General features: G+C 33.4%; 2 protein-coding genes across 3 annotated transcripts; one reads left to right on the top strand and one right to left on the bottom strand.

Annotated features, from left to right (window-relative positions):
* Positions 1 to 243: 243 nt before the first annotated feature.
* Positions 244 to 3,136, bottom strand: LOC122295794 (WUSCHEL-related homeobox 1). 2 transcript variants are annotated; one of them, XM_043105051.1, is made up of 4 exons: positions 2,482 to 3,136; positions 2,055 to 2,366; positions 1,713 to 1,789; positions 244 to 1,129 (listed from the first exon to the last, which is right to left on the bottom strand). In XM_043105051.1, exons 1-4 carry the CDS (start codon positions 2,663 to 2,665, stop codon positions 596 to 598), a joined length of 1,107 nt encoding a protein of 368 aa, XP_042960985.1. In that variant the 5' UTR covers positions 2,666 to 3,136; the 3' UTR covers positions 244 to 595. The 2 variants fall into 2 exon arrangements, with proteins under 2 accessions (XP_042960985.1, XP_042960986.1); XM_043105052.1 differs by having other exon boundaries at positions 2,055 to 2,363; positions 2,482 to 3,135.
* Positions 3,137 to 18,180: 15,044 nt separating this feature from the next.
* Positions 18,181 to 22,016, top strand: LOC122295443 (pentatricopeptide repeat-containing protein At2g01390). Its single transcript, XM_043104460.1, has 2 exons — positions 18,181 to 19,025; positions 20,658 to 22,016. The coding sequence occupies exons 1-2, from the start codon at positions 18,257 to 18,259 to the stop codon at positions 21,656 to 21,658; spliced, it is 1,770 nt and encodes a 589-aa protein (XP_042960394.1). The 5' UTR covers positions 18,181 to 18,256; the 3' UTR covers positions 21,659 to 22,016.
* The last annotated feature ends 5,783 nt before the right edge of the window (positions 22,017 to 27,799 follow it).

Genomic DNA, 27,799 nt, shown 5'->3' on the forward strand with positions numbered 1-27,799 from the left:
CGAAAGAAGAAAATAACTCTTTTGGCCAAATCCTTTGTCACCTCAACATCAAAGCCTTACACATCTAACCACCATTTCAGATCCCTTATTTCAACATACGTCAAACTTTCTCATCTTGTTCATTTCAGATCCCGTCAAGGACGTACCCAACTCTCTCTCTCTCTCTCTCTCTCTCATGCACATTGCAAGAAAATGAAACGCAAGATCGTATCATGATGTGTGGTCAGACAAGGACTGCATCCATTCAAATTTAATAAACCACTCATGTGATATTCTCTTGATAAGCGCAAATGTCTGTTTTTATCGGTAAACCGACAAATATGGTCCAAATGCATTTTTAAGGCAACCTTATTTCATACCCGCATCTTACCCATATTGCATATTCATGATCGATGAAATGTTACATCATTAACAATAAACGAGTCCCATTTTCTATTAAGATTACATGCAACATCAGTACTCCAATTACTAAACCTAGCTAGCTATATCAACTTCCATCCATACATGATATATCGCATGGAATATATGAGAATCGACTATATAATATTCCTGGCCGCCTCTCCTGGCCCACCAAAGATAAACTCCCATGTATGGTTTAGTTTTTCAATGGAAGGAACTCAAAAAACTGGCAAGGTGTGAAGTTGGCATTCATGTCTGAATCTGATATCTCAGTCTCTTTGTCGTTAATGTTATCGTTTCCATCCGGCCTCCTGCTACTCCGAAGAGGGAAGAGTTGAAGGGTTTGAGACTCCCCACAGCCATGATCATCAATATCTTCAAATTCATCGCTGACATTGTTCAAGTAGTTAAGACCCCTTTCTGATCTGTAGGGTGCTATAAAGATGTTCAGGTCACGAGTCTTGATGGACTTTTGGTCAATTGTTGATCTTGTTGTTGCTGGGGCTGTGGTAGTAGCAGCAGCAGCTGCAGCAGAAGATAAAGTAGTAGGGGTGTTTATGAGGTGGGCGGTTGGAGCACAAAAAGACAACTGCATCATCTGCCACGTGGCATTCGTTTCCACAAAGTTTCTTCTTTGCTGTAATTCTCCTTCATCGAATTGGATCCATCCATCTGTCCTACATTCTGCCACTGCTGCTGCTTTTGCTGCCTTTTGTGTTGAAACAGATTCCTGAAAATCATTAAAGACATGCATCTCATGAAATCTCCAAATCTGATATTTGATATAAAACGAACCAAACATTTTTCATTAATTAACCAGGGCACTCCCGGCCTAATTCACTTAAGAAAGTAAATTGCTATTCTCTGAATACCAGAGGACATGGTCCAAAAGAAGACAAAATAGACATAGCACCACGCTAATAGGGTTACCATTGTCCTTTCGATATCAAGGTGCTCATTTCTATAGAATGTCAAGGGGGGGCGCCCCTAAAACTGGCCTAAATGACATGAATAAGCACAAGACCCAAAATCCCAGGCTAAGTTTCATAACAGCAGCCCCGACAGAAAGGAAGGAATCCAGCTTTTAGACCCTTTTCATTTCCCAACAAACAAAGCTTTTGTTGGTTCCCTAGTGCATATCTTCCAATACCACCTTTTATTATAAACTCAACATGATCTAGATCGTAATCATATCCAAATTATCCCTGCTTAATTACTTCTTACTGACTTTTTAGAGACTAAAGGCATTTCAAGTTGAAAAAGGAGGGTTAGTCTATGCTGGAAGACAGAGACAAAGGAAGGTAGAAATAGACCTCTGCAGGAGTACTGCAGTTCGTATGGGGTGCCCAGTTCTTTGTCTGTTCAACTTCAAACACTGTCTTGCTTGCCCCTGTAGACAAAAAGAAAAACAAAAAGAATACAACTTTACATCTCGAAAGAACTATCAGACTAGAAAAAAGCAACCCAAATCAAGCATCTCTAACACCAAAGGTAATGGAAGATGCCATACAAATCAGCTCACCTCTCTCTCTCTCTCTCTCTCTCTCTCTCTCTCTCTCTCTCTCTCTCTCTCTCTCTATGACATGAACTCTATGTGACTATAATAATAACAATGGACAGATTAAAGTTAATTATATTACTTTCGTTTTACGTACCTAATTCTTTCCTCTCCAAGTTTTCGATATCTCGGTGGTGTGCGTCAGGATCCGATTCCATTTGACGACGGCGTTTCTGTCTCTCTCTCGCCTTGTGATTCTGGAACCAGTAGAAAACATTCTTCCCTTCAATCTTACCGTATTTTCGAAGCTGTGCTGTAATATGCTGAATTTGCTCAGCCGAAGGAGTCCGCGTCCCACGTCTGTATAATTCTTCCAGCGCCCTCAACTGCTCCGGTGTCGGATTCCACCTTGAGCTCACTACAACCGGCGGAGTATTGAACTCTCTCTTGTTCTGCTCAGCCACAGCTGCTGCAACAAATAGCCATTTGAAACAAACACACACAGAGACACAGACAACCTGGGAACAAGCTTACTAGCACATGACAAAAACAAATTTACTCAAACACACAGAAAAAACACATACCCATATGGTGATATTGCGAAAAGAAATCCGTGCCATGAAGACGGCTCAAGCAAGGAGGAGGGGTTGTGGTTGAATTGTTGTTTGCTGATAGCAGAGGCCTTGGGATGAGCGGCCGAAGTTTCCGGCCGTTGAATGAGTCAGGCATGTTAAACTCCCCACCATCACTATAACCCATCATCCACATATTGATGAAGACCAGGAAAGACAAGTAGGGTTTCTTTCTCTCTCACTCTCTAGGCGGAGCAGATTGAAGTGTTAACTATATGTGAAGAGCTATAAGATGGAACATGAAGTAGGGGAGTAAAGTGGCGGGGCGCTTTAAATAGATCTCTTACATACTCTCCCTTTCCCTCTAGGGTAACAAGTTTCGATACGATGGGTGAAAGTATGGAGTTGTAGTAGTAAATAAAGGAAGAGAGTATTAATATTCAAGAGAATGGCATATTGGAAGTCGACATGCAATTATAAATAGTATGTATTGATGCCTTTGAAGAGAGGTAATGTTGAAAATGGGTGAGTTGAGCTGAAATAGTAGTATTTTGAGTTTCAGACATTCAGAGATGGAGATTGATCATCACTAGCTAGGCCAAAAGAAAGAGAGAATGGTGTTGGTTTAATATGGAACAAAGTTAGCAAGACATGAGGTTGACTAGGCTATTTAGAGAGAGAGAGAGAGAGAGAGAGAGAGAGAGAGAGAGAGAGAGGATGACGACAAAGTAAAAATAAATAAAATAGAGAAAACAAAAGAAAAGAAAGGAAGAAAAAAAGTAAAGGACGGTGGGGAGAGAGAGAGAGAGAGGAGAGAGAAAGAAGAGGAAGCGTGGAATTCTGGGAGGTTTTTGGGGAGTAGTGAATGAAAAACGACGTGACGATCATAAGGGTTATCATAAGCCTCATCACCCTTTTCTTTACCCTCCCTTCTCATTTATTGTTCTCCTCATGTCTCGTGCCTTTCACACTTATTCTCAATCCGAACTGCCCCTCTCCCTCTCTCGGCCCCTTCCTTTGCCCTTTTCTCTGTCCACACATTCTCTCTCTCTCTCTCTCTCTCTCTCTCTCACACACACACACACACACTTACATACAAACCATATAGAAATTAACAGTGGATTATGGATCTGTTTCTTCTCCTATTCTGCTGCTTTTTACCGCCTCATAATCCATCCCATACATCTCATGATCCAATCCCATCTCCACTCCATTCTCCAATCAAAAAATATCATATGTATCCATCTCATGTCTAGTTAGTTTGAGATTATATATATATATATATATATATGGTAGAGAACCATGCATATTAATTATTTTGAACACTTTCATTTGCTAGTAAAAATGAGTTATGTGTATGCTGTCTCTTTCTTTGGAATCTAGTAGTCCGTACCTTTCCTTGCTTTCTAGTAGTGTTCGATAAAACTGGTTTCTTTTTTGTTGGTGCTTGAGTGCCCTCCCATTCAGAATCTACGTTGTGCAGGGTCCTGGGGATGTGCAGCGCCCAGCATGCAGCTCCTATTTATGCATGATATCTCACAGCTTTCCTTCAAGGTTATAGTCCCTTGGTCATTATGATGGAATGACTCTATTCTGGAGTTAGTGTACCTGAATCCAGTGCGTAACTTTGAATGCCATAATTGTTTAATTATATCTCATCTGTTGGATAGAGGGCCTAGCTAGGACTGTACATATGCTGAACCCTAGTACTCACTCTATGTCGACTGATCTGTATTCTTCTTTGAAATTTGTATGGGAAAAAACAAAAAGAAAAGAAAAACTGTGTGAATGTCATGCAATATTACGAAGCATCTCCCTGCCTTTTTCTCTCTTCTCCTTTGAAATAATATCAACGAAAATGATTGATGTTTAGGCTCAAAATCCTTGGCACATGAAATAATATCAACGAAAATGATTGATGTTTAGGGTCAAAATCCTTGGCACATCGACGATATGCCAAAAATACCTTTTGAGTGGCTCCCATGATCACATATCACTGTAAAAGTGATTGTATATAAAATTTTTATTTTTATATACATATTTTTTAGCACTTTCAATTATTTTATTTTATAAAAAAAATTCACTAATATTATTAAAAAATTATTTTTTTAATTATTAAATAAAAATATAAAATAATTTGTTGGGATACCCGTATATAAGAGCAGCATTTCTCATAACTTTTAAACAGACCTTTCATCGCGTTTAACGTCGTAGCTAGCCTAGCTAGATTGTACTTCGGCTTTATAGCAGAGAACCCATACCAAATATGGTAAAATCTCATTACCAAAAATAAATACGAGTATAATGATAGGATTTATTATCTTCCTACCGTTTTTTTTATTTTTTTTTATTTAACAGTTAAGTAAGTGACTATTAACTAGTAAAGTTACATATTTTTTTTAATTTTTTTAAATGATTGATAATGTTAGAAAAACACTTAAAAAATAATAAAAAATAAATAAAACTTTCAAATATACTAAGAGTAGTAAATATAAAGGGGTGATAATAGAGTAGTAAGCCTATCATTATCCTACGATAAAAGTGAAATCGATGCTTTTTAACTCTCTAATATAAATTTTATAAAAATAAATTTATAAAGAATAATATTATTTGTCGTTCAGTATGTATCATTGGAGTGTCCTTTAGTGCATTTGAATATTTTTCATTTTTCTTTTAAGAGTTTTTCAAAAAATTTTAAATATTTTAAAAATACATAAAATCACTAATAATCTTCGATCCCACTCTTTATAATATCAGGAAAAGCATATTGAAGTTGACACTACTTATTGTTTCTGCATAGAGGAACAAGAGGATCTTGTACATGCTTTTATCTATTGCCCCACACTTAAGGAAGTAAGGAAGAAATTTCTGCCTAGATTGCAAGATAGTGAAAATCTGAGTAGTTTCTTTAAGGTAGTTTTGATGCTGAAAGAGAAGGGGACAATGGATGAATTGCTAAACTTTTTTTTTTTTTTTAATTAAATGGAGTCTTTGGTTTAGAAGAAACAAAATGATACATGAAAATACACTTTATGACCCAAGACAGGTGATTGCCCATGAATTGTCTTTGCAAAAGTTCCACAAAGAACTAGTGACTATATCTAGCCCTAATCCGAAGATGCAATGCAGATGGAAGGTTCCTCCTCATGGTTTCCTCAAACTTAATGTTGATGCAGGAGCCATGTTTTTTACTCAACATAAAGCTGGAGTGGGGGCTATACTCAAGGATGAGAAAGGGAATGTGTTATGGTAGTTAGTAAAGTAGAAAATGAAGTTGCTGGTCCAGAAATGATAGAGTTGTTAGCCATTTTCAGAGGACTTTAGTTTTGCTTGTATGTTGGTTTTTTTTAGTTAATTATTGAAAGTGACTGCTTGGTCATGATCAATGAATTACAAACAGCAACTGCAACATCTTATTCCAGGCTTGGAAATCTAATCAAAGAAACTCAAAGTCTAATGAATTTGTTTAGTGTGTGCAAAATTCAACATGTTCACATTTTATATAGCAGCACATAGGTTGGCTTGTTATGCTTGGAATGTGGATGATATTGTAATGTGGGGGGTAGATGTTCCATATAATGTATCCCAAGCTATTTGGGTTTATAAGAATTCTTTGTAATTCTGTTTCTATTAATGAAAGTTTGATTTTAGAAAAAAAAAATTATTACAAATAATTATTTTCTTAACCATTAAATAAAATAAAATAAAATACAAGTGTAGTCACATCTAGAGGCAACCATGGGGTAACCTAGTATTTCCCATTCATGAATGTTGGCATGCTTTGAGTTTGATATAATGATGTAATACATTAGATTTAAATCATTAGTTAATGAATTTATTGTTTTGGAATATCTTAATTATAACTATTAACTTTAACACTTCTCACAATAAAAATGCTTAAATAGATTGAGATTTTCCCACACTTTTTCTTTCAAATATTGTAAAATTCTTTGTTATAATATATTTCATTGTCAATTATATTTAGTAAATGTTATAAACCTAGACCCATGCTAGGGTTGCTGCTGTTCTCTCTCACACTTTTCTTTTGGGTCTCGCCTCTAGTAAAAACTAGGCAAGGGAGGTGTAGTTTTGGCTCCTCCCTCCCTCTTCCCATATGTTTAGACCAAACAATGTGTAGTATTTTTTTTCAGTCTTTTGTTATGTTTTCTGACTAAAGGGAGGTGAAACGCCGATCTGTTGTTCTCTAGATCCCACCGAACACCATGTACTCTACCACAGGATTCCCAAGTCGCCGATCCTTTAGATAGGCAAAAAATTTCATCGAACGAAGCAGCATGTGAGTCATATGTGCGGGTCAAAGTGCACGTGAGTTCCACATGCTGCAGTATAGGGAAGCTCTTGCTGTCGCCACGTGTGGCAGGGACCAGAGCCCTCGGTTTCTTCAAACCCGATCATCAGCTAAACTTCTAGAATGGCGCGTGTCTCTCACGTGCCACCATAGTCTATTTTCTTTTGTATTTTTTTCCTAGAATGTTGAAAATGCGGATCTACGATTTTTCAAACTGTAATTCATCATTTTCACATCTATCTTTTATTATTTGCTTTTGTTTAGGTAAAAAAAAAAAAGAAAGAAATAGTCTCTCATACATTTTATCCATAGAATGAAAGTCCTTATCTCTTCATTTGAAGGGTAAGGTTTGAAAGCCATCTCCTCCTCTAGAGGGTGGGGGATGAAACTCTGCTTTAAACAGAATGTTATCTTTTAGACGGTTGTCTGTAGAAAGTTATAGAAGTTAAGACTATAGCAGTCACAAAAGAATTTGTATATTGGGAGAGCCCCAATTGTGAGTAGTTGGCTTGTAATTGTATCAAGTCACAGATGTAACTTCGCTTTCATGAATTAATGAAGTCTATATCTCAAGAAAAAAATGCAGTGCACTTTAAGTGTTGATAGAAATTATTTAAATGACAAATATTTAATTAAATGTCTGACATAATAAAATAAAATTAAAAAAATAAAGAATGTCATTTTTCTTGTGTAAAGGATAAAAAGTAAAAACAGTCATTACTCAGGGATTGCTAGTGAGTACGTGTCTCTACCCACATTTTTATATAGGGCTCTGTTATACGGTTGGCCTCCTTATCGATAGGATTTAAGGTTGGATTATTGGATATAGATATAAAAAAATATATATATATATATATATACATATCTACATATCTGGCTAGAGGGACTATTTGAACCAAAAGGCCAATCTTGCCATAAATATCTAAAAAGGTCCATTAAACTATAAAAATCCAAAGGACAGATCAAGGGGCCTACGTGAGAAGATAAGGAGAATCTAAAGAAAGATATATACCGCGCCACCTTTGACGGAAGGATAGAGACATCGGGACATGACATGATTACTCAAAATACTGAGTAGTGATCTATAATGATAAGTTCTGGGTAAGATAAGTATTGCAAGCAAGCCTATATATACCAGGTAACTTTTGATAATTGAGAAGGAACAATTAAGATTCATTATGGTTTTCTTTCACTGACTTAAACATCGAATTGTTTTCAGGTGAATCCCCGCAAGACTCTGATGATTTTTAGGTGAATGGTTGCAGATTGGCAATGGGACACGTCCTTAACACTGGCCATGTCAACATTGCTATTTAATTACTGTTTAAGCTAGCTATGTGCATCCTGATTTCGAGTATCCCAAACACTTTAGGCATGCAAAGTAAAAGTCTAAAAAAAAAAAAAGAAAAATGAAAATTGGAATCCAAATTAATTACGTACATGTTTAAGTTAAGCAAAGCATTATTCAAGAATTCAACTTTAATTTAAATAATTATTTGTGACAAGTTATTTGTGACAAAAATATACTCATTTTGATAAGAAATATTGAGCATTTTCTTCGAAAATAACTGATTGCATAAAGTATTTTTCTTGTAACGAGGCTAACACTTAAGGCAGGTTTGGGGACTCAAATGAGACAAAATTCTAATATGATTTCTTTTCATCATATCCTATCTTATTCACAAACATAATTCAAATACAAAATTTTTAAACTAATTATTACAACGTTTTAAAATTAATCATTATTACTTTCTCAAACTTTCAAATAAAAAAATAAAAAACAATTCCAATTTTTTCAAATATTTAAACAAAAATAATATTATAAAACTAAATTCTAACAATATTTTAGCTTTATAATATTTTTCATTGAACTCTCTCTCTTTTATTTTTCAAAATCTAAAAAATACTCAACTCAAACTATATATCTCACTACTATTTACAAACTATCAGCTTATCACTACTATTTACAAAATTCTCATCTTATCTCACTCTCCAAACCAACCTTTAATTGGCTATTACAAATTATGTCCAACTTTTGCTCAACGCTTCACTAGGTATTGCAATGGACATAATTCAAATTAGCTAATTTGAATTTGGCAATACTCAAGCAGCCAACCAAAAATTAAGCCCTAAAGCATAGCATAAATTTTGGCAAAACAAGACATCATTGAGTTTCAAAATATACCACTTTTTGAGAATTTAGAGTTAGGCTTAATTTTGAGTGCAAAGTTGCAAATAAAAATGAGTCAGTACATATAATATAAGAGGATCATTTATTTTCTTTCTGGCACATAATATGTACATACGTAAAAGGATCATTCCAGAAAATATTCCAAACAAACTTCAAATATATTAAAATTAAGATTGGAATGCATAAACAACCCCTATGTTCTTGTTTTGCACGTTTATCTTTTGATCCTTACATTTCCAATTTTATCAAATCACTCTTTGGATTTTTAATCTTTATAATAATTAGAACCCTCCTCGGTCATCTTTTATCTAACAAAAACCTACATGGAAGGCCACAAAGACTACAATAATACATAAGATTGTTCACTCGGGTACCCGACTATACCCCGGTGTATATTGTGGCTTGGCCGGATACCCACCGGAGTTAACCTGGGTCATAAACAAGGCCAGTACTTAGAAAAGTAAAGATTTTGAAACTTGAAACCTTGGTACTCGAGTAGACGCAACTTTACAAAAAACTCCATATATTTTTTCTAATTTTTATTTTTTAAATCCTGGTACCTGAATTGTACTAGGGTTAAATTTGGGTACCTAGGTTGGATATAACTTAATTTTTTTAAAAAAATAAACCGTGATTGCGAATATAGAGTTTTAAACTAGGGTTGCGGGTATAAGGTCTTAAACACAATACCTACCCCTTAATATGGATGGATGGGTAATCTAGTTATCCGCCTAAGAATGTTGACAAAATTTATGTCTTGAACTCTAGTTTATGTAAGCAATGATGTTACCATTAACTATTTACTGTTCCTTTGGCTGCCAAGCTCTTCTATAAATAGAGTTCATTGTAATGAACAAATTATGATGTGGAGAATAAGAGAATAGAGAATTTAAGCATTGGCAATGACCTAGCTATTGCCAAGTTCAAAATTTGGTTTGAATCTTACTTTTTGGCCAAAACATAAACTTTTAGATAGATAAGTCTATATTGGACTAGCCATCTTAAAATCTAAATAATAATATAATATTATATATTTTAATCATATTTGATAAACAGATGAAAAGGAACATAAAACGCCCAATTTTGACAAGCATCAAAACTTGAAAATCATGGCCTTCTCAACACAAACCATGGCTATATACCAAGACCAAACTTCTGCATGCATGAAAAACCCCAATCCAATGTTAAACTGACAGTGAAAAAAGAAGAAGATTTACAGTAACTCATTGCAAACAAAAACCCTTCAAGCCAATTTACAATAACTGGTTGTAGTGGGAGAAAACAGAAGAATCTAACACTTTGCAATGGGGGAAAATAGAGGAATCTAATCAAGAAAAAAAAAAGATAACATGGGGTAAAGAAAATACCTCTTTGTAGTGGAGAAATGGCTTTGATTGCAATGCAGAAGGAGTTAATGACCGTCAGGGACAAAGGAATAGAGATTGTTGCCTAATAGAGTTGTGCCAAGCCTATTCATGGAGAAAATTGCACAATCTTCTAGAAGCTTGCAGGTTGAAGAGAGACGAACGAGGGAGAGAACAGAGCAAGGAAGCTTGTGGGTTGAAAAGAGATAAAAGAATGAGGGAAAGAGTGAGAGGAAAGGAGATAAAATAATAAAATATAGTTTGGTCCATGAACAGTACCTCGCCAGGTTTGGAGAGGGACTAAAAAATATTGTAACACAAATGTTAAACTTTGGATGTTTAGTTAGTCCAATGTAGAGGTTTTTTTTTTTTTTTTTTTTTTTTTTTTTTTTTTTTTTAATTTTTTTTTTACATCTAGTTAAAATTTAGACTTGCATTGGCATTTGGCTAGGCCATTGCCAATGCTCTAAGAGTTGTTCCAAAATATCCTTGAGAAATTGTTCTAAATGTTTTGCTCTTGTTTCCTAGGTATAATCATTCTATGAGGTGCATAACCAGTGACTTCAACCACTCCAAGCCATCAAACACAGCACTAATAATACTAATATATAAAGTGATCAGCACACTCTAGATTTTTATAAGAGTACTTTTGGTTTCAAGATTTTTGTGACCCACAAAACTTTTTATCATGAATATAGTATTCATCTGTCAACATTGAGAGTTATCAATAAAATTTGGAGCCTGGCAGCCACTTAACAAAAAAAAAAAAACTCACTTCTAAATCGACTTAATCCCAACAATTGGTCAATAATTCATTTTTTTAACAACTTCTTATTTTTTATTATCTAATATTTTTTCTTGTATCTTTTATAAAAGCATCGTATTAGACTTTTTTTTATCTTTTTTTTTTTTTGGTTCCATTATTTATTTAAGAAATAATCGATATTTTTTCTCAAAATCTTTAACTCTTCTATGCTACAAATTTGTATAAGACATTAAAGATGCCAAATAATAATATTAGAGCTTGTAATTAGCAGTAAATTTAGAATAGAGAAATAGTAATTGCAGTCATGAGTGTACACCTGCATAATTACTTTGAAAAATATGAATAAATACCATATCCTCATAAAAAATAATTAATTTTTTCACAATAAACTATACTCTTTTTCAATGCAATTGTATGACGTTTGTGCATTGCATAACTATATATAGTATTACTTTTTAGAAAATCTCTAGCTATTACCCATTTTCATATCCCAAATAATCATTGCATTCATTGTTAATGAAATTTGGGTGACCTACTGACCATAGATTCTTGTTTTTATTTTTATTTTTATTTTTTGTGATTTAATATTAGCCATTCATATTTCTTATACGGCACTCTGTCTTAGGGCCCTACTAAAAAATGAAAGTCCCTGAAAAGGGGTCCCACAACCACGGCCCAATTATCTTGCTAGCTTAATCCAAGGCCTAATAAACTTCACTTAAGCCCACTACTAAATATTATGATAATGACATAATACATGATGTCCTTTAAAGACCTTATTGTCTGATATGGACCACAGTCCAATAAATTATCCCCCATGGCCCACACATGAAAATATGACTCCCCTCGTCCAATAACCTAAATCTATCATAAAAGCCCATAATTAATTACTCGTTCTTTCACTCAAAAAGTAAAAAAGAAAAAAAAAAAAAAACAATTCTCAAGGACATGTTTCACAAAAGATTTTCTCAACAAGTGCTGCTAGGGCCACCGACACTTCTACCCAATTTTTATTTATTTTTTATTTTTATCGACTAGTATAAAGTTTTATTTTTCTATGTTTTTTTAACAATTTTAAACATATTTATACATTTTTAAAAATATAAAATTTTCAAATTCATTAAAAAATACTCCCTTAATCATTAAGTAAAAATTAAAAAAAAAAATTCAGTACAAAATGTTCGTAGAAATCCTTGGTGGAACTACCATTTCTCTCTTCTCAGCATCCTCTATCTTAAACTACAACAAAAAGGGTTACACTTAGGAATGAGAATTTCAAAATTCACCATATATATATATATATATAATATATATATATATTAATAATTCTTTATACTATCTTATGTACGGAAATGTTTCTATATCAATAAGAGTTTTATTACATACAGTCATCATTATGTACTCCACTGATATAATTGACTAAATTAGTTATTTTATATTAAAACAAGTGATGCAGTCAATCATATAGAATTTAACCAATCACATCAGTTAAGTACACAAAAAATATGTAAAAGTGACTGTACAGAAAATATTTATATTGGAATGTGGCACGAGTTATACTACATACAATCACTTTTGCGTACTTATTGAGCACTTAACTAATGTCATTGACCAAATCAGTTATTTTATATTAAAAAAATAATATAACTAATCATATTAATAGGGTGTATAAAAAATATGTAAAAATAATTACATATAAAATTTTTGTTTCAGATGTTACGTTGTGTCTACAAAGAAATTTGTAAATAAGTTTTTTCACATGCATAGTCCAACTCTTGGGAATGGGAATTGAATATTATTCAATAATTGCAACTTTTGGCCATTCTGGTCGGTGTCATGCTCTTTTGACAAGAATCAAGATCTCATGCATGCTTGTCTCCATGAAGTGGCTTTTTTCTCTTGGCAGCATGCTCGTTGAAATGTTTCCAAAGTACAAGGTATATAGCAGTTAGATCCTATTGGTTGATCGTTTGGTTCTAGAAAACACTCACTTCCAACCACCTCGGATCTAATTAAATATAAGAATTTTGAGATGCATTAAGAATCTTTTTAATCTCTATTGATTGTACATATATATATGTATATATATTTGTCAGTTTAATCAACTGATGAAGTGATATAAGTTAAGTAGGACTTCATGTCTACTTTAAAAAAGGAATGAAATCTCTAGAAAAGAAAGAGATAATTAACTACAAATATGGGAAGAGCAAATATCTCATCAAGGAAAGACTTCTACCATCTTAGGGGACTCTCTCTCCAAAAATGAGGCATCTTCTTCAACTTCTCTGGAACCTTATTTCTTCCATTGTATTGAGAGCTATGAAAGATTATGAAAAATTATAAAATTATCAAATATAGTAGATTTCACTCAAACAATCTGTATATATAAACTTTTATGTCAAACCATATAAATCGTTATATTTTTATCTCTTTAATTATAGTTTATATGTTTTATTTATCATTTATATATATCATGGATGAACATTCGAGTAACATATCAACACCCAAACCATCATTGTGGGCTATTTAACCGTATTGTTGGACTCTGATCCCATCGGAAAAAATGTATCAACAAGTAAGATCTTCATCGCAGTACAAGATGATAATAATTATGTTAATAATAACACATCTTATAATAGAGTGAGAAATACTAGCTCATGTATCCTTCCATACTACGTAATAACTAATTCTTTTAAAATTTATTTGAAGTTCAGTAAGCGTAGACATGGCCTTAATTTGTTATTGAAAAAATTGCCATCGCTTTAACTCTCAAACATGAGAATGTATAAAAGCATGCAACCGTCCTCAACCTTAGCCAATAACAAGGCGGGCCGGCCTATACGCAAGTCTAAATAAATTTTTCATTGAAATAGAAACATTGAAGCCATCGATGCTTTCACACACCTTTTACGTGAAAGAGTGATTCCCTATCTAACTTCTACTACGAATAATTAAATTTATATATTTTTATTAATTTAAACTTTTAAGATAAGTGATAATTTTATATGATATCATAATAAATATTTTGAGTTTAAATTTCGACTCTACTCTTTATTTTATTTAATTCAATATTTCATTAGTTGGACTTACTCATTGAGAAGGAGTTTGACCCGTTCGTTAAAAATGAGTGTTAGAAATATAATACAAATAATTAAATTTATATTTTTTCCATCCGGTTAATGGACCGCTAAACTGTAAGATTGATTGTAAATGAGTAATACTACTCATCATTTCAATTCTTATCATCTTATGATATGACATTAGATAATTAAAAAATATTTATTATATTGTACTTATAAATCTATCATTTAATGTCACATTATGAGATGATAAGATGATGATTAGAAAATAGATTATAAAAAGATTTTTTCATTACAGATATTAAAGAAAAAATAAGAGATCAATATTTTTTGTAGAGCGGTGCTACTCTGTCGCTTAGAGTACATCGCTCAAGCTTACCGCTAGGTATTTTTTGTGTTTTTTTTTTTCACATTTTTTAATAGATTTGATATTTTCAAAAAATAAAAAAATACACCAATATATTTAAAATTATTTTTTAATTATTAAATAAATAAATAAATAAAAGGAAAAAGGAAAAAACCAACTGTCAATTTGAACGGTCACAAGGGAGGGGAATACAAGCTTTCCCTTTAAAGTAAATGACTCAGTACGTACGTACGTAGAAGACAAACCGAATGACACATCTTTTTCTGTCCGTCTCTTTACACATAATCTGTACCAAATATACAAATTGTTCAAGAACTGCAAAGGTTGCCTCCATTATTGCATGCAGCCTCTTATAAAGTAAACCCTTCTGAAAACTTCTCAACGTACAATCTGCATCAATGGAAAAGAACAAAACATATATAGATCATCCTTATAGCTCAACAATCCAAAACTACGTACGAAAGCACAAAACTGTAGGCGTGGGAGAACATGAAAATGGAACAGGTTCACCGGTAAAATTAGTTGGATGAGGAATAGTGCATGGAGGCAACTCCAGGTCGTATATTAATTTGAATATCTAAGGAGAAATGCTTTAGTTAAAAATGAATCTTATAAAAATGAGAAATGTTAGATATAATCATAAGTTGTGCAAATGCCGTATGTATACTCATTTTGAAAAAGAGTAAGGCTCATTATTAAAAAATTAATTAATTTTTTTATGTAGATATTATATTTATTTACTTTTTAAAAAAAAGTACGCGGTGTCTGCGTACTCTATGACTGTAAATATCATTTCTTAAAAAGTAAACCATAACATATATAAAAACACCCAAATCTATTGATCGGCCTCGAGGATTTATTTTTAAATGGAGAAGACCATTTGCAACGATTTTTTTGAACATTTGCAGCAAGAAAAAATCGATTAGAATAGTGGTTTTTATCAATGATTTTTTTTTTCTATTGCTGCAATGATCAAAAATGGCGGGTTAAAAGTGGCGAACATGCAGTGAGTTTGAAATCGCTGAAAATGATCAAATACAATGATTTTAGTGAATTTTTATGACGATTTTTAAGCGTTGCAAAAAGCCTAATTTCTTGTAATGGATTGAATGAACTTTCTGGTTTTATAATTTTAACCGTTTTCAATTTTTCTTGAGCAGATCATCAAATTGTGATCAACGTGAAGTGAGATTATTAGAAAATGATGCACTTATAATTTTTTGTTTTTTTTTTTTATAATTTTTGTATAATCATAGTTTAAATGAGGGATGTTTTTATAAAAATAATTTATAAAAATAACGTAATTTTATATAAATATCTTCGTATTAAACACATGATGTTTATAACAAGGACGATGCTACTATGCTGTCTGGTGTTTACAGTTGGGCGTGCCACTTTTTGTAAATTTTTTTTATTTTTATTTTTTATTTCACATTTTTTTAATATATTTAAACATTTTTAAAAAATAAAAAAAATATCAATATATTTAAAATTACTTCCTTAATTATTAAGTAAAAAAACTATTAAAAAAAAAAATTGTGACCAGCGGTCACGTTGAAAGGGCAAATAAGAGGGGCATACAAACATTTCCCTTGTAACAATGTTATGCTTTGTCCCACGAAATGGTTAAAAGACTGAATTCACCGGCAATTGTCAACACCATGTACGCATCGGTAACTTCTGTTTTGTTCTCTCTTTTAGAGGCATTTCACAGTTTTGGGTTTCGGTCACCTGCTCTTTTCAGTCATGCTTACATGAAAACGTGTACCCCAACTATTTACTGTTTTCCAAGGATGGAAGTGTAGGCTGGTTTGGATTGTGCGGTAATTTCACTTTATTTTTATTTATTTAATTTTATTATTATTATTTTTTTAAAAATTTTTATATACAATATAATAAATAATTTAATTTTTTTAAATTTCAATATAATTTTTTTAAAACTCAAAATAATAATAATAATATTTTATTTAATTTTTATTTTTTTATATAAAACTATCTAATCTCGTTTCAACTTATTTAACAATTCAACTTTTAAAAGTGCTTAAGTTTCATGTATTCTATTTTAAAATATTATTTTAAAAGAACAAGCCACATTGTTATAAATAATTTTTTATGAGTCTAGATTTATACATTTTTTTTTTCAAATGGATTGAGGGAAATTTGCACACTATAAGGATTCTAAGTCATGTCCCTTTTTTCCATTTTCATATATATTTTATTTTTCTTATCCTCCTTTTTCTTCTTATTATTATTATTTTAAGTAAATGTGATATGCATGTAAGGAATTGTACACACATATATACCCTCCAACCAAGATTTCTTTAGACTTTTTACTCGAATTTTAAAGTTTAGAGTGAAAAGAAGATAGACACGTAAAGTGATCTTATAATAATTATGACTGCTTGCGTAAATTTTTTCATGGATAATATTAAATTCTTAATAAATATAGTGAAATCCACTTAATGTACCTTTCCAGGCTCTAGTAGATCCAAAATCATCAATCAAGCTCATGTCATTTTTATGTTCCAATATGTTTAGCCAACTTCGGTAGAACATATGGATAGTAATCTTTTCATATTTTCTAATTCTTCCATCAAGATAACTTTTTTCTTCAAACTTGATCTCATGAGTACTTCACCCCGAAATAGATTATTGACTGGGGACAAAGTTTCAATAAGGATATTGAGCTCGAGCCACTACGCTAATCAAGACTACAATCTTGTTGAATACAAGATTGTAGTTTAGTCTATAGATTTTATAGAAAGGAAATTTGAAAATTTATAATGCTTCATACTATATTATTATCTTATTATCTACAATATCATATTTTTAACTGTCAAGATATAAAGAAATTATACAAAATAAACTCATAAACCAATGTGATTTCTTATAATCTGTTAGATCTACTTATAAAAAAAATAATTTTACAATCTGATGTGTCATATCAAGTCACATTAATTTATGAATTTACTTTTGTATAATTTTTTTTGTTGTTAAAATATATTTTTTTTAATGAAAACCTCAAAAGGTTAATTGGCAATATCATCTGATGATTATAGTATAATGGGAGTGGGATGTGAATATGATCCATAGAATTTTCTATGGAAAACATAAAAAATTATATGGCTCTATCTCTATTGACCTAACATTGTTTAATAATTTAATCTGTTTATTCTTTTTTAATGAGTGAGATAATAATGGTTTTGTTAATTTTTTTTTCCTAATATTTCTCTTATGATTTGATATATATTAAGCTCTCCCACGTCTTTATACAAGCTAATAAATAGATGATATTAAATTAATAAATAGAAAGAATTTTGTTATTAATATAAGGGAGCGTGGATTTCGAATCCAAATTTTTCATTTAGATAACGGGATCATATGGTATTAAGCTATTAGGTTTTAGTAAAAAAGATTCTTAATCTACATAAAAATTTCACACAAATAAAAAGAAAAACTATCCAATTGTCAAGAACCTGATGATATATATCCGATTCTCAAAATAGAAAATTTAAATTCTTAACTCCCACCCACCTTGTAAAAAAAAAAAAAAACACATCTAATTGTAATTTATATTTTATTATAAAATAAATCTCATAAATGACATCAATCAAACTAGACTCCCTCAAAGCATATATAGCTGCTGGCTGCTGGCTGCTGGTGCCACTCGGTCATGCTACCTGGACTGAGAAAAATTAGCATCCTTATCCATGCGCGGGACGTTTGATTCCCATGGAGTTCTCAGAAAACTTGCCTTCTTTTTGGCTATCAATGGTGATCAGCCTTTTCGTTATTGGAGGGGTTCCATTAAACGCCTGCATTCCCTTCACCAACATAAACACAAGAAGCCCATTGCTTTGTATAAACGAAAGACGAAGAAGTCTGTCAAATCTGTCGACAGGGAAGACATAGAACCCAACCCGTATATGAGGGATACTGTGGGGAAAATATACGGACTCCTCAGGTTTTCTTCGTGGGATTTTGCTAAGGAGGAGCTAGAAAGGCTCCCCGTAAGATGGGATTCTTACACAGTTAATAAAGTTCTGAAAACCCACCCACCGATGGAAAAAGCCTGGTTGTTCTTCAACTGGGTTTCAAGGTTAAAGGGGTTCAAGCACGACCATTTTACTTACACGACGATGCTGGATATTTTTGGAGAAGCTGGGAGGATTTCTTCGATGAAGTATGTTTTCAAGCAGATGCAGGAGAAAGGATTGAAGATAGATGCTGTGACTTACACTTCGTTAATGCATTGGCTTTCTATTTCTGGGGATGTTGATGGGGCAATGAAGGTGTGGGAAGAAATGAAGGCTAATGGCTGCTTGCCCACTGTTGTTTCCTATACTACCTACATGAAGCTGCTGTTTGATTATAGGACAGCGAAGGAGGCTACGAATGTTTACAGGGAGATGCTTCGATCTGGGTGTTCTCCAAGTTGTCACACTTACACTGTCTTGATGGAGTATCTTGTGGAATCTGGTGGGTGCAGTATTATTATTTTGCCTAGAGCCCTTTACTTGTTCGTTAAATTGTCTACATGGTGGGATAACGCATAGAATATTACTATTTTCCTGCGATCCTCATATTTCTTTCCTCTGCCTGTTTCTTGTTAGGAAATCAACTGTATCTCCCTAACCAGATTGCAGTACTATTCTTTTTGCTAGAGCCCTTTACTTGTTCGTTAAATTGTCTACATGGGTGGATAACGTATAGAATATTACTATTTTCCAGCGATCCTCATATTTCTTTTCTCTGCCTGTTTCTTGTTAGGAAAATCAATTGTTTCTCCCTTGTAAGGCTTTGCCAATATGACATGGCAGATATCGTCAACATAGTAAACCAGTAGGCCCTTAGGCTGTGATACCATGTTAGAAACTGTGTCTCGAAAGCTTAACTATCAAAAAGTGGGTCAAAATTGTAAATGGAACTCACCATATGCTAACACATCCGATGACTTTGTGACTATAATTAGGCTCAACATTGTAAATCAAACTTACCATACACTAATTTGGCCGATGACTTCTCTAGGAACACTCTTAGGGCTAGTTTCATTCATAATCAATACGGTTATTCCCAATTATTGACCATTAAATTTCTTGCTTGTCTCCAACATAGACGTGAGAAATTATGCTCTTTAGAATTATCAGTGAGAGTATTTTTATATGTCAATTCAGTTCCCCCAGCTAATTTGATGAAGTACAATTATGCACCCGATTGGATTATATTTTGTAATGTCTATAAGGTTACATTTACTCCATTCTAGTAAAGCTGATTAGCTTTGAGGATACTTTAAAAAAATGAGCTTTGAGGATACTCACTATACACCATTACCGCTTCCTACTGGCCTCATGTTAGTATCTTACCTCTACCATCCCCAGTTCCAATGGTCAGGGTGAACATTTTGGCACTGATACTTGTATAGGACCGATAGCATATATTAAGAATATATATTAATGCATTTAGCAGCTTTTGGGCTCGTGCTAATTTATCTGATCTAAGAGTCCTGATTTGTTGAATAATAGACTTGTCGCAGGAGTTTCTTAAATTAAGGAACCCTTTTAAGAATCACAATGTTGTTCTTGCTATGAAGTTTGTGAATTTCCACAAAATACAGGCAAACATAATGGTGTATACAGTCAGATGTAGCTGCATTGACATTTTGTTTCCGTATACAGTCAGATATTTTCATTTCTGTGGTCTTTTAGTTCCACTTTTCTGATAGATGGGCAAACATAATGGTCATTCTGATGTCGACAATCATAAATGAAGGCACCTGTCATACTTGAACTGCTTATTTCTGTTTCCCACTCTATGTATTATATGGAATGTGCTGTCTCCCCCTATTTTTATTACTAGAACTTCAATAAGTGCGTGCTGTACTCGTTGCTGCTGATGATTGAGTAGAGCACTTGGCTATTTGTTGGCATCTCATAAACTGAAACCCAATATGCTTTGTTTTGGCATGCATGGGTTTTATGCTACATTCTTTATAGTTAAACTGATAGCTTCAACAGAAAGCATCAGATACAAAACACAGAAAACCTCTCTTATTTTAACACCAAAAATTCTGCAGATAGGTGTTTAATTAATCCTTTTCGTAACTGATTTCAGGAAAATACAAAGAAGCCCTCGAGATATTTAGCAAAATGCAAGAAGCTGGGGTACAACCTGATAAAGCTGCATGCAATATATTGGTTGAGAAATTCTCTAAAGTAGGGGAGACAAAGGCTTTGACTTTAATCCTCCAGTATATGAAAGAAAACCACCTTGTTCTTCGTTACTCTGTATTTCTGGAAGCACTTGAAGCCTTAAAGTTTGCTGGCGAGAGTAGTGCCCTTCTCAGGCAAGTTAATCCACATTTTTCTATAGTTGGAGAGGAGGAGGTAAGTGAGGTTATACCAACGGATTGTGATGTTCCTTTTTGTATAGACAGTGGGCTTTTACTGATTTTCTTGAAAAAGCAAAATCTTGTTGCAATTGACCGCCTGCTTACGGGGATAATTGATAAGAATGTACAACTGGATTCTGCAATTATCTCAAGCATAGTTGAGGCAAATTGTGATCATAGCAGACGCAGTGGTGCTTTGTTGGCCTTCAAGTATAGTGTAAGAATGGACGTTATAATGGAGAGAAATGCATACCTTTCCTTGATCGGCATATTGATCAGATCCAGTTCATTTTTAAAGGTGGTGGAGATTGTTGAGGTCATGCTTATGGCTGGACAATCTCCTGGAACATATCTAAGTGCACTGTTAATCTATAGGCTTGGTTTTGCTAGAAGAGCTGTATGTGCTGCAAAAATATTTGATCTTTTGCCTGAAGATCATAAGAGCACAGCTACTTTCACTGCTTTGATTGGCGTTTATTTCACTGTGGGAAATGCTGACAAGGGACTTAAAATATTCAGAACCATGCTAGAGAAAGGAATCCGTCCTACACTCGGCACGTACAATGTCCTTTTAGCTGGTCTTGCAAATAGTGGTAGAACTTCTGAAGTAGAGGTCTACAGGAAAGAAAAGAAAAACCTGCAGTTGGATAGTCGTGATCGGGCAACAATCTCCCTGGAGGAAAAGATCTGCGATCTTCTATTTGCTGGGGTTGTGGTGTCTTGAGTCCTTGACACCTAATTTGGGACCCTGGAAATTCCCATATTCATTGTATGCTGAGGAGAATTTCTAATGCCATTCAGGGCAGATGACAAACATGAATGTTTCTCCTTTCAACATTCCGAAAATGTACAAGGATAGAGGGCATTGGTCCATTGATCCTCAGGGTTGAGGTTCTCATATCTAGATACCGTTGGAAGGAAGTAGAACTGGCAGATGTGGCTCCCATTGGAAGACTAAGATTGTATTGTATGACATTCTTTTAAGACAGATGATGTATATAGTACATCATGTGATAATTCAACTTATTTTTATTGTCAATAATACAAATGTTTTCCAAGAGAAAAGCATGATTTGCAAATAATTAGCCATTTGTCTCAATTTGAATATTTTAGTTTACATATCTCTATACTTCTTATCCACATGCAGGGCAACTGGTGTGTTTTTATCTTAAATAAATTATCAATTATAAGTATTCCTTTTTTTCTTAGCATTTAAAAAAGCTTTATACCATTTTATAAAAGAAGCAATTAATTGCTATAAATTGAGGGGTCAAATCACTACTCTCGCTCTCTCTCTATATATATAGATGTCTTACTGTGCAAAGAAAAAGAAATTAGAAAAGTTAATTAAGGAGGACAACACAAAAAAATGCAATTTAATCGCATGAAGCAAGTATTTTTTTTTTATTTTTTTTATAATAAACATTTCCGTTAACCTTTTCTATCCAGTGAGGCAATTTTTCTCTCTACCAAAAACTCCAAGATTCCTTTGCCTCAACCCAAAGGGGTGGAATTTTTGTTCCTCCTTTCCTCCCCTTTTGGCTTGTCCAGCTCCTATACAATTTATTTTCTATTGATTTTTTTTTCTAATTTTTCATTCATGGTAAGGAGAAGTGCTAATCTACTGCCTTCCGACCCTTATTGACCACCACGCGCTATACCACAAGCCTTCTCAACTGTCAATCTCTCTTGCAACGGGAAAAAAATGTTGATTAGAGTGGTGTGTGAGCCACACACGCGGCTCAAATACCTTGCGTGGATCTCACACACCTCCGCACCAAGGGAGCCTTGTGCCACCATGCGTGGCATTTCCAAGGCCACTACCTTGGATCTTTCGAACCCAACCATTCCTCACTGTCCTAGAGCAACGTGTGGCTCCCACACATTGCCACTGTCCCGGGCGGTCATTTGCTAGCAAATTGGTGCATCTCTAGTTTGCTATCTCCCTATATTTTTACTTTCCCTAACCAAAGATTGTGGAAAAGAGATAGTGGAAGTTTCCAACAACTAGTTCAGACTAGCAAAATGCAGTACACAACTCTTTACTACGACTTCCAGTCGCAGACTTACAGTCCATTTTTGGATTGCATCAAAATTGCTTTAAGCGGCTTCCCTTTGTGGGAAATGGGTGGGGGTCAAGTCATTGACCCCAGATTCCTCTTTCTTTTTCTTTTCTTTTTTCTTATGTTGAATTTGTTGGTTTGGGATGAATGTTGGGGCCTCCCACCCTGTTGACTTATGTATCTTGTAACTATTAATTTTATCTATAATATGCTTGCTTAGAAAGAAAAAAGAAACATTTCCATTACAATAGAAATATCATTACAAACAATGTTTATCCACCAATATAACAGATTGAAGAAAATCAAGTACAAACCCTTCCCAAACATCTAGATCCATAATATGTCAAGCATGTTTTGCCAACTTGTGTGCCCCTTCATTGCCTAGACAACCGACATGCATTGGTGGAAGATTTCATTAGATCCTAAATATCTTTAACCATGTTACCAAGGAGAGACATGGAAACCCCTTTGTCTTGAATGGTTTGGACCATTATTAAAGAGTCACTCTCAATCTCCAAGTTTGTTACGCCCCTATGTATGCAAAGTTGTAGACCTTGTAAGATGGCCGGCAATTATATTTCAATAGTCATTGACATCCATCTTCTTCTTGCTAGCTGCAAATAGCACCTCTCCATTCTCATCTCTAAGGATAGCACCAATTCCCGATCTTAATTTGTTGATCATGAAATATATCACCATCCACAGTAAGCTTAAGAGATCCAAATGGAGGAGGCAACCAAGTTCCTTTAAGCTTCTTGTCCACACATTACTCACTTTGTAGTCAGACCATAGTGACAGAGCATTTTGAGCTGCTATAGCAGATTGAACATCTTTATATTCAAACAATTTATGATTTCGACTATACCTAAACCCCCAAGCCATTAGCAAGACTTTCTCCACTTCTTGATTATAACATGATGCAAGTTTAATTGTATGATTATAAGGACAGATTTTTCATTTAATTAACTAGATCATATATTAGTATATTTCATTTAATAAGTTTAACTAATTTACCTATGATAGTATTTTTATTTGATAAATTTTTTTATGGATATTTATATTTAATAGTAACACAACAAGAAGATAATGTGATGTGAATTCTCAACTATAAGATAGCATATTAGCAATTTAATTGGTTGGTATATTTTTTATAGCAACTATTATTTATTAATAATATATATAGTGGCTGATAGTCGATGATATGGCTTCATTAAAGCAAAGCTAATTATAGCAATGTCCCGTACTCCGCCTTCCTGGGAGGATGGAGGGGGTTATTCAGTTCTATTTATATGGAGCACTTTTTCTGTTAGGAGAGAGTTATTAAAAAGTTAAGACAATATTCACCACTATGTGTGCGGAGATGCTCCAGAGCAGATGCGTAGCTTGGCTTATAGTCTGTATTTTTCTGTATTGATAAGTCACAGTTGTAACTTCAGTTCATTGAATGAAATGAAGTCTGTTTTAATAAAAAAAAATTATATATAGGATATATATATATATATATATATGTAAGTATATATTTCTTTTTCCCATAAACTAGTAAATAACAAATTCTTAATCAACTAATTTTTCTCCAAATAATAATAATTTTTTTTAATAATGGGATTTATATATATATATATATAATATATATATATATATATATCAGAAAAACCTTATAACCGGTATTTATCAATCCAAATTAGGAATGTTCATCCGGGCCAGATTTTATCCGGCTCGGTCCGGATTTAATCCGGGCCGAAATCCGGATTATAAAAACTGGATTTACCCAGTCCGGACCCGAGTCTAAAACCCAGATTTCATATTCGAAACCCAGTTAACCAGGTTTGTGTATAAAAGGGACTGAAAAAGAAAACCCTAGCCGTCTTGATTTCCTGTCTCCGTCTCCTCTCTCTCTCTCTCTCTCAACAGTCGAAACCCTAGCCGCATATTGCATCTGCACACCCAGTTGGAAGGTTTACTCCATCTGCACACCCACTCGATTTACTCCATCTGCATACCCAGTTCAACATACAACTCGATGAGAAGACAAACGCCCATATTGCCGACCATGAACTCTCTCGCCTCATTCGTTTTTCCTTCTCCTCCACTTCCTTTTCTTGAAGATTCTGACTGTGAGACAACCATGGCCACGAATGGTCGTGGTTCTTTGCTCAAACCCACGATCTCGTTGTGGTCTCATCGGAGTAGAAGGTCACGATTTTTTCTAGATAGATCAGCGGATTTGGTGAAAAAACTTGGGTTGGTTTTGGATTTTGTTGTTCTTTTTTGGTTGTGTTTTAATGTGGATGGGCAAGCCGGGTGGGGCAAATGGCCATGGGGTCAATCTGTCCCTCGGCATCCTGATCGAGGGCACCAATGCATAGGGGTAGGGCCAATTTGTCCACCGGATGGGTTCTTTCTAGAGAGAAAAAAATTAGGAGATAGGAAAAAATTTTGTCACCCAAATTTAGGGAAAAAATAAAATATTGGATTAAAAAAAAATCCGGGTTCAATCCGAAACCTGGAAGCTGGATTTTTCCAAATCCGGATTCATCCGGGTTTCAGCCCGTTTATGACTCAGGATAATCTGGTCTGGATTCCGGTCTGGATTTGAAATCCGGATTCCGGTTTGGGTTTATCCGGATTTCCGGGTTGGAACCCGGATGAATAGGCCTAATCTAAATAGCAGAAGAAATAAATTCAGGATATATCACTTCCCATGCACTGATATCATCAATATTCCAAACGTACTTGCTTAGCCAGTTTGTGTACCCCTTCATTGCCAAATTAATTAGGGAAGGGCTTGACCTGTCACTAAAGTGGCATTTGTTCATCTCTTTTATATGTTTGATGTTATGCACTAGACAATCACAACTATAATACGTGAAACTTGGAAAGATAATCATACTAATTAATGCCATTAAGAATTAATTCAGGTGCTCTTGTTTTTTTAAGATTTGAAATTAAATGAATATTCCTTTTCAATTATCTTACTTTGCTGGATATATTTATTGGAAACCTTCTTAATTAGCATATACATGCACATAATTACAGACAATAATATATACCTTATATATATATATATGCATGCATGGAAAATATAATGACAAGATTAATAAGGCTAACCAAGTTAAAATAATTAAATGATTTTCATTAAAGCATTAAATACAGACAATTTTTCATTCCTACTTTGGAATGAAATAATTAAAGCAATATATTAACGTACATATATACAGACAATTTTTCATTCCTACGTTACATATATGTAACGTACGTCTGCCATATATTAAAACCTCCCCTCCTTGTTGAGTTTTAGTATATATATGTGTGTGCAGTTTTAGGACTAAAAACAGAATCTAAACGTTTTTGAAAAAAAAAACTGAGTCAGAATGGAAACTTCGATCGAGAGGTTTGTGTTGAAGTTTGCATTGATAGTGCTGTTGATATTGGTGGCTCTCACGGGAATGTCACAGTCGTGGACTGTTCCTACTTGCTGCAAATTCGAACCCCTTTGCTGCGTAGATCCTGGCATCCGGCCAACCTGCTTGAAGAACTAGAAAATTATATCATGATCTTCTATCTAATAAGTTTATGTTTTCGTACGTAGATCCCAGATGCATTATTAATTTGAATCTTGCAGAGTTGCATGCAGTGCTACAAGCCATATATGACCATAACATATGTAATAGTCTGTTTACAGCTACCAGAATGATCTAAAATAAATGCTAGCTTTTGGGTTTCTGCAATATTTAGATTTCGTTTCTCTCTCTCTTTTCTTCCGTCTGTTTCTCTTTTCTTTTTGAGAAGTGCTCTTCTTCCATATGACATCAAGAAAGTTGATTTCTTCTATGATGAAAATTGTTGGGTTCTCTCTATGGATCGAGCGCTCGATTCATAGAGGCTGCCAGATGGGTTGCTTGGGCTTCAATGGTGATTTGTATCTTTCTCATGAATTGCACCCAATTAATAGTTCGAACAACATTTGTAAAGGATCCGGACCTTAAAATTCATCGCATAAGGATAGTACAAGGAGACATTATAATTCATGGTTTTAATTCATGTTCTTTTCGTATAAGGATAATATAAGAAGACATTATATATATTTCTCATCTCATTTCATCTTATCTCACGATGCTCAAGAATGATATAAGATATTTAACTAAGAATAATTGAGCATAATATTTTGAAATATTTTTATATTTTAAAATGTTTTAAATATGTTCTAAATGTTTTGAAGGTGTATACATTATATATTTCTCATCTCATCTCATCTTATCTCATAATGCTCAAGAATGATATAAGATATTTAACTAAGAATAATAAGCATAATATTTTGAAATATTTTTATATTTTAAAATGTTTTAAATATGTTCTAAATGTTTTAAAGGTGTATACATTATATATTTCTCATCTCATCTCATCTTATCTTACAATGCTCAAGAATGATATAAGATATTTAACTAAGAATAATAAGCATAATATTTTGAAATATTTTTATATTTTACAATGTTTTAAATATGTTCTAAATGTTTTAAAGGTGTATAAAATGTTTTAGACTCATATTATACGATCTACGGTAAAATAATAATAATAATATGAACATTTATAATTTTTTTGATCATTTGTTATGAGAGTTATAACGTAATATAATTAACTTAATATGTTAGTATTAATACTATGATATTAGTACTATAGTATGCTTACGGGAGTTAATGCCACTTGGCGAAAAGTACCTAAACAGATCGTCTTTTTTCTATACCAATCACAAATCTATTGACTCTTGGATTTGGAAGGGTATCCTTAAGCAAAAAGATTTTCTT

Source organism: Carya illinoinensis, chromosome 15 (genome assembly GCF_018687715.1).
Source record: "Carya illinoinensis cultivar Pawnee chromosome 15, C.illinoinensisPawnee_v1, whole genome shotgun sequence".
NCBI lineage: Eukaryota > Viridiplantae > Streptophyta > Magnoliopsida > Fagales > Juglandaceae > Carya > Carya illinoinensis.

Coding starts and splice junctions, on each gene's coding strand:
- LOC122295794 (XM_043105051.1), bottom strand. CDS start 2,665: ATGTGGATGATGGGTTATAGTGATGGTGGGGAGTTTAACATGCCTGAC. Junction 2,367..2,481: donor TTCGCAATATCACCATATGG/GTATGTGTTTTT, acceptor TATTTGTTGCAG/CAGCTGTGGCTGAGCAGAAC. Junction 1,130..1,712: donor ACTGCAGTACTCCTGCAGAG/GTCTATTTCTAC, acceptor AATGATTTTCAG/GAATCTGTTTCAACACAAAA.
- LOC122295443 (XM_043104460.1), top strand. CDS start 18,257: ATGCGCGGGACGTTTGATTCCCATGGAGTTCTCAGAAAACTTGCCTTC. Junction 19,026..20,657: donor GGAGTATCTTGTGGAATCTG/GTGGGTGCAGTA, acceptor AACTGATTTCAG/GAAAATACAAAGAAGCCCTC.